The sequence below is a fragment of the Bos indicus x Bos taurus genome, chromosome 12 (genome assembly GCF_003369695.1).
Source record: "Bos indicus x Bos taurus breed Angus x Brahman F1 hybrid chromosome 12, Bos_hybrid_MaternalHap_v2.0, whole genome shotgun sequence".
In the NCBI taxonomy this organism is placed as follows: domain Eukaryota; kingdom Metazoa; phylum Chordata; class Mammalia; order Artiodactyla; family Bovidae; genus Bos; species Bos indicus x Bos taurus.
In genome coordinates, this window is record NC_040087.1 from 14609118 (window position 1) to 14615117 (window position 6000).

Here is a 6000-nt window from a genome sequence, read left to right on the forward strand (position 1 = left end):
GATTCAATAAATGTGATCACCATATTATTACCAATCCTATTAAGAAAACAATGGTCTAGTAATGTATTTTAGGCTTTCTGTATTTCTCTGGTTAGAGAAGAGAACAAGTAGAGTAGATTAGCAGAACACAGGCAGTTTCATGTCTCTATAAATTCAACCCTCCAAGACATTCTCTTTCTTTACTCTTTAAAACAGCTACCATCTTGATCTACTATGCAAAAGGAAAAACATACTGCCTACTACTGTCAAAGATAAATTGGGCTGTTTTTAAGAGTGTATGCCCCTCCTCCCCCATAAAACATTTTTTACCATTCCCATTTCTTTACTGTTCAGATAAAACGACCATTAAGTAAGTACACAAAAGTCAGTCAGTTAGTTTGAGAGCAACCTGTATAACCCAGCTTAGGTCACCTTTCCTATAATATCTGACTAGGAAAAGCAGTAACATGATCTTTTTCAGACTAATAGCAAACACAGTAGAACTTTGGGTCATCCAGTCCAGTGAAGGAGAAACAAATGGAACCAAAACCTCCCCTTCTGCCCCCAAGAGATGATCATAACGATTTTAGTAAGTCAAAAGAAGAGACGAAATATTAAGCTGGGTTGGCAAAAATTAAGCTTCTGTTCATAATTAATTCTAAAAAACCATCTCATAAATAACAAAACCGCTTGGGGCTCCCATACCTACTCTTAATGTTCAAAAACCATTCTGTCAAGTATTGTTTACGTTTTACTTAGACCATTTCCTAAGCAGTTTGAAACCATTCCATCACACTCCTGCTCTAGAAAACTTACCAGAAAAATGCTCGTTCACCTCTAAAGAGGAAAAAAGTAGATAATGCTTTTAGACTAACCCTGTGCATATGCAGTGACTAAAAAGAGGAACTCTGCATCTGTTGAATGCCTGCAGAAACACGGCATGAGCTTACCTCTCGTCCTCGCCATCCACCAGGGGTGTCGTCAGCGGTAGCACCTTCAACGGGAAAAGAGAAGCAGAGGCTGCAAGGCTGCTGCTACTGCCATCTGAAACTGCTGACACTCCCCCACTGTCACCACTGATGGTCTGAGGTAAGCCAACTAAGGAGGGTTCCGCTGGGCGCCTGGCATCTTCGATTTGGCTTCCAATTGCCTGAGCTAATGATTGTGCGGAGAACTGAACAGAACTGAGCGGTAGCTGTTGTGCCAAAGGCAAATTTATATTAGATGCTAGCAAGGGAGGCTGACTGACACTTTGAACCAAATTACCATTCTGAGTGACAGGGGCTTGTGCTATATTCTGTGACGGGACCAAGTTTGTCGGGGCAGAAGGCAGTCCAGAAGGACCAGCTGAACTAACCTGATTCGTAACAGAAATACTACTAGCAGAGGGCAAAGGACTAACTGCAGGCAACTGCTTCGAAACCACTCCTGGAGCTACCGACTCGACCCCCTGTGGCTGGGGAGGCACAGGTAATAGGGTACTCTGAGGTGCAATGACCAGTTGTTGAGGAAGGCCTGAAGCGCTGGGCTGAACTCCCTGATGAAGGATCGCAGCTGGAGCAGGTGGCACTATCTGTGAAGACGGAGGAGCACCTTGCTGGATAACTGAAGGTGTGACTTGGGTGGAGGGCTGCTGCAGTGCCGATGGTAGACTTGTCTGTTGACCAATAGTTGCGATTTGACTGCCAGGAGGTACAGCGGCTACTGTCGTGTGAGCCTTGCCAACAGGTTGGCCAGCTGCCCCCGCAGGTTGTGCTTGCACTGCCGCGGGCTGCACTGGGAGCTGGATGCTCTGTGGCTGAGCCATAGGAATCACCGTGGCTCCAACAGCCACCCCTGCAGAAGTGGGCTGTCCAGAGGATACCGCTGTTTGGAGAAGCGGTGAGGGCTGAACATACTCGGAGGCTGGGTTCGGAGCCACTGATGTACCATGGCTTGGGGCCATCGGAGGGCCCACAGCTGGCGCCGGCTGGCTATATTGTACCTGTTGGGGTGGCGCCCCTGGCAGGGGAGCTTGCACTGGGGGAGCCGCCTGGGAATACGGCAGTTGGGGTTGAGCCAGGCTGGCGACGGAAGGCTGCTGACCTAAAGCCGAAGTGACGCCCACCACGCCAACAGGTGACGGCTGAATACCGGCTTGCAGAGGTACTGGTTGAAGACCTGGCTTCGGCTGATAGCCCAGTTCTTGAGACGGTAACTGTACCTGCGAGATCTGCGACTGAGAAATACTCTGAGGCATGCTAACTGCTGAAATGCCCTGTGGAGCGGCGCTACTGAAGTCCATCTGCGGAAGGGCCACCCCTGGAAGGGTCGGGGGCACCGGCGGGGCTGCCAGGGTGCCCATCTCTCCGCTGCCCACACTCTCCGTGTAGTGACTCAGTGTGCTGACGCTGCTGCTCACAGAGCTCCCACTCGTGCTCTCCCTCTCAGAAGTCGCTTCGGTCGGGTTTTGTCTTACACTTTCCACCACCTTATTTACGACCACCCCTTCGGTGGCGGGTACAGCGGCGTTTTCTTTTTCATAGAACTCAGTGCAAGTCCATCGACCTTTTTTGAAAGGCTCAGAAGTAGAATCCAACTTCACGACTCTGAACCTGGACGTGTTAACGGTTGGCTGTTGCTGCTGACTCGAAACGGACCCCACTGTCATGCCCGCTGCTGCATTGGCAGCGCTGTTAAAGGCCGCGGAGGAAGCAATCGTACCATTGCCCATGCCACTCAAGATATTCACATTAACCCCGCTGCTCACTGCAGGCCCGACACTCACACTAGCAGCACTGGGGATACTGCTCACACTTATATTAGCGTTACCAAGCATGCTGCTGGTCACAGGAGGATTAAAACTACCCACAGCAGTGACGTTAACGTTATTCATCGTATTGGTGCCCGTAACAGAATTTATACCTAGGCTGCCGGTAGTACTCGGAGCACGGACACTAGTCATGACAGATGCCGGCGAGCCACTCGATGATACAGCAGAAGTTGGTGCAACTGGCATAACACCGTCAGAGCTTCCCGCGGCCGAGAGTTTTCTGGACACTGGGCTTGAGGGCGGCCCTCCAGGGATGGATGTACTGGCCACCCCGGCATGGGATGGATGGTGGTGCCCGTGGTGCAGGTGGTGGCCATGAATGGGATGGTGGTGATGGAGGGGGTGTGGATGAGCATTCCCATTGATCACAACGTTCTGTTGTGGAAGGTGAGGCAAATGAGGCTGAGGAAGGTGGGGCTGGTTGGGAGAGACCGCCCCAGGTGTCTCGGCTTCCTGGAAGTTATTCAGAGTCTCTTCCGAGGAGCTGCGTTCAGGCTCCCCTAAGTCCGTAGCCCTGGAAAGCGACACATCAAGGATCTCGGAAGACGACAGATCTTCCGTGTGAGACTCATCCAAGTCGTCGTAGCTCTCCGTGTCCTCTGCGATGCTGTTGTTCGAGCTGATGCTAGCAGAGATCTGAGCCGGGGTCACGCTCGTTATCTGGAAGCCACTTTTCTTTTTCATCTGCGTTCCGCCTGGCGCAAGAGGCTGTGCCTGCAGCTGAGCCTGCGAAAGGAGGTTCAGGCTTTGTGGAGGCGGAGGCTGTGGTCCCGACAGAGAAGATGCTGCAGGAGGCGGCGGCTGGAGCAGCGACGGAGGCGGAAAATCCTCGGCAGATGGGGCACTACTACCGACGCCGGTACCTGCTGCACCGAGAGCTGAGGCGCTGCCCCCGCCGCTGCCCCTTCGAGGGAACATTGCCGGGTGCGCCATCTTCCTAGCACTCATGTCTGCAGCGGCCGCGGCCGCCGTGGACTCGGGCGGCTGGTGCATTGTGTTGGGTACCGGGGCGGGGGGCGGAGAAGGCGAGTGCAATTTCCTTCTGCACCGTAATCTTTGTATTCAAGACGCCGAGGAGGAAAACGGGACCTGACGCTCCGCCCGGCGCGATTCCCCCACCTCCTCCTCCTCCTCCTCCTCAGCCGCAGGCGCCGGCCGTTCCTGCCTTCGAGGGCGAGCTTCGGAAAGGGAGGATGGACGAGGGTGAACGGGGCGGCCGAGGACCCGAAGGGGGGACCCCTTCAGTCCTTCGCCATCCACTTTCCCCTCTGGCCTCACACCCCCTTTATACTCCGCTTCACGTGGGGTGCGGGGCGGGAGGGAGGGGGTGGGCAGGGGAGCAGGGAGGCGAGGGGAGGGGGGTGGGAAAAGCCAAGAAATGCCCACCTTCTCCGGACAACTCCGGAGCCACCTCCGCCCCTCCTCCCGTCGGCGGCGGCGGCGGCCGCAGCAAAAAGCCTCCCGGTCGCCCTGCACGAAGGCGGCGCCGAGCGAGTGTCGCCTTCCCCTCGCCGCCCCCCAGTGCCGCCGCGGCTGCCGGCGGCGAGCCCCGAGCTCAGTCAGTGTCGCTCAAACCTCCGCTCCCGGCCCCGCCGGCCCGGCTCGGGCCTCCTCCCCCCACGGCCCCGCGGACCCTTTCAAACCCCCTGGGCTCGCGGCGGCTGCTGCTGCTCCTTGAGGAAACGCTGGCCGCGGCTGGGGCCGGCGCGGCGAGGCTCGGGCGGCGGGGCGCCCGGTACGGTGAGCCCAGCAACGGGGCGCGGGCGGACGCGCAGAGACGCCGGGTCCTCGCGGAGCACGGCCGGGGCGCGGCGGCGGCGGTGGCAGCGGGAGCCCAGGGACCGCTCCATCACTGGCAGCCATGGAGCCCGAGCATTTTCCTCCCTCCGGGCAGGCGCCTCAGCTCGGCACACGTCCTCGGGGAGGAAGGGGCCGGCGCCCGAGCCTCCCCGGAGGGCGGCGGGACGTGCGCTGAGGAGCGCCGGCGGTGGTGCGAGCCGCTTCGTCCTCGTCCTCCGCAGCCGGTTGGTCCTCTCACCCCCGCTGCTCCCGCGGCCCGGGCGGGAGGGGGCCGCAGGCGACGGCGACTCCTCTCTCGGCGGCGTTGGTGGCCAGACGGGGCTGGTGCAGCGACTGCAGCCGACGCCGTTCAAAGGAACGAGAGGTGGGGTTTGGTCGGTGTCGGCGAACGGGGCGGGTGAGTGGGTGGGTGCCGAGGGAGGGCGGCGGGCGAGGAGGGGGCTGTGGTGGTTGTTACTAGTGCTCTTCTCCGGCTCCGCCGTATCCCCCGGTCTCTCGCGGCATCGGGAGAGGAGGGACCAGCGCCCGAGCGCAGGAGGAGGAGGAGGGGCGACCGCGGGCCAGAGGAGGCGGAGGCGGTGGCAGCGGCGGCGGCGGCGGGAGGGGGCCGGCTGAGGAGAAGGAAGGAAGATGGCGTCTGCGCATGCGCCTCGGCGCCGCAGACATAAAGCCGGGTCTGGCGGTAGAAGGAGGCGGCGGCGGCGGGTCTTCGGGCCTCGCCGAGCGCCGGGTGTCCCGGCGGAAATTGCCGAAGGTTGACTGAGGCGCCGGTGGTAGGGGGGTGGGGAATTTCGGCCTCGGGGGAGAGAATCCGGGTCGGCCCATGGGGGGTGGGGCGGGGCGCGGAGCGCGCGCCGGTTAGGCGTGTCCGCTCCTTTTTCCACACGCGGCCGGCGCGCGCGCGGGCACGCGGCGGGCGGAGGGGCCCGCGGAAGCCGCCGGGTCCCTGGGGCTCGGGTGTCCGCGCCCCGGGTGGTGTATCCCCCCCGAAAACCCCGCCTCCGGAATGGGTAATGAGGCTTTTCTCCGCAGCAGCAGCATCACGAGTTTCAGTTCCCAGGAGTCCGCCGCCGCCACGACATGAGTCAGGCGTTCCTCTTAGGCGCGCGGCTGGGCCCTCCTCCCCGCCTTGCCGCACCTGGGCTTGCCCCCCGGGCCGCGCCGCCCTCGCCGGCTCCGAGGATATCCCCGAGCCGCGGGGTCCGCGGAAGGCCGGTGGCTCCTCGCGAGCGGCGCCCCCTTTTGTGCGGCGCGGTGGCAGCTGCCATGCGGTCCCCTCGACCCCTTCGACGGGCAGGGGCGAGCGAGCCGGCAGATGTTGCTGCTTTTTGCAGTCAACGGCCGGAGGGAGCTCGTCTCCAGAAAGGAAGCGCTTGCAATCCGTCGTAACCTGGAGGGAAGCAGCCCGG

General features: G+C 60.0%; 1 protein-coding gene across 13 annotated transcripts in view; it reads right to left on the bottom strand.

Annotated features, from left to right (window-relative positions):
* Window positions 1-5096, bottom strand: part of TSC22D1 (TSC22 domain family member 1) — a 124268-nt gene extending 119172 nt beyond the window's left edge. For 6 of the 13 annotated variants that reach the window (XR_003513702.1, XR_003513703.1, XR_003513704.1 and 3 more), the window contains exon 1: window positions 930-4150. Coding sequence is in view for 8 of the 13 variants with exons in the window: in XM_027557178.1 (XP_027412979.1) it covers window positions 930-3784 (2855 nt within the window). In the remaining 5 variants the exon portion in view is untranslated. Of the gene's footprint in view, window positions 1-929 lie in introns of all 13 variants that reach the window. The other 7 variants (XM_027557176.1, XM_027557177.1, XR_003513706.1 and 4 more) reach the window with 6 other exon arrangements.
* Between the last annotated feature and the right edge of the window lie 904 nt (window positions 5097-6000).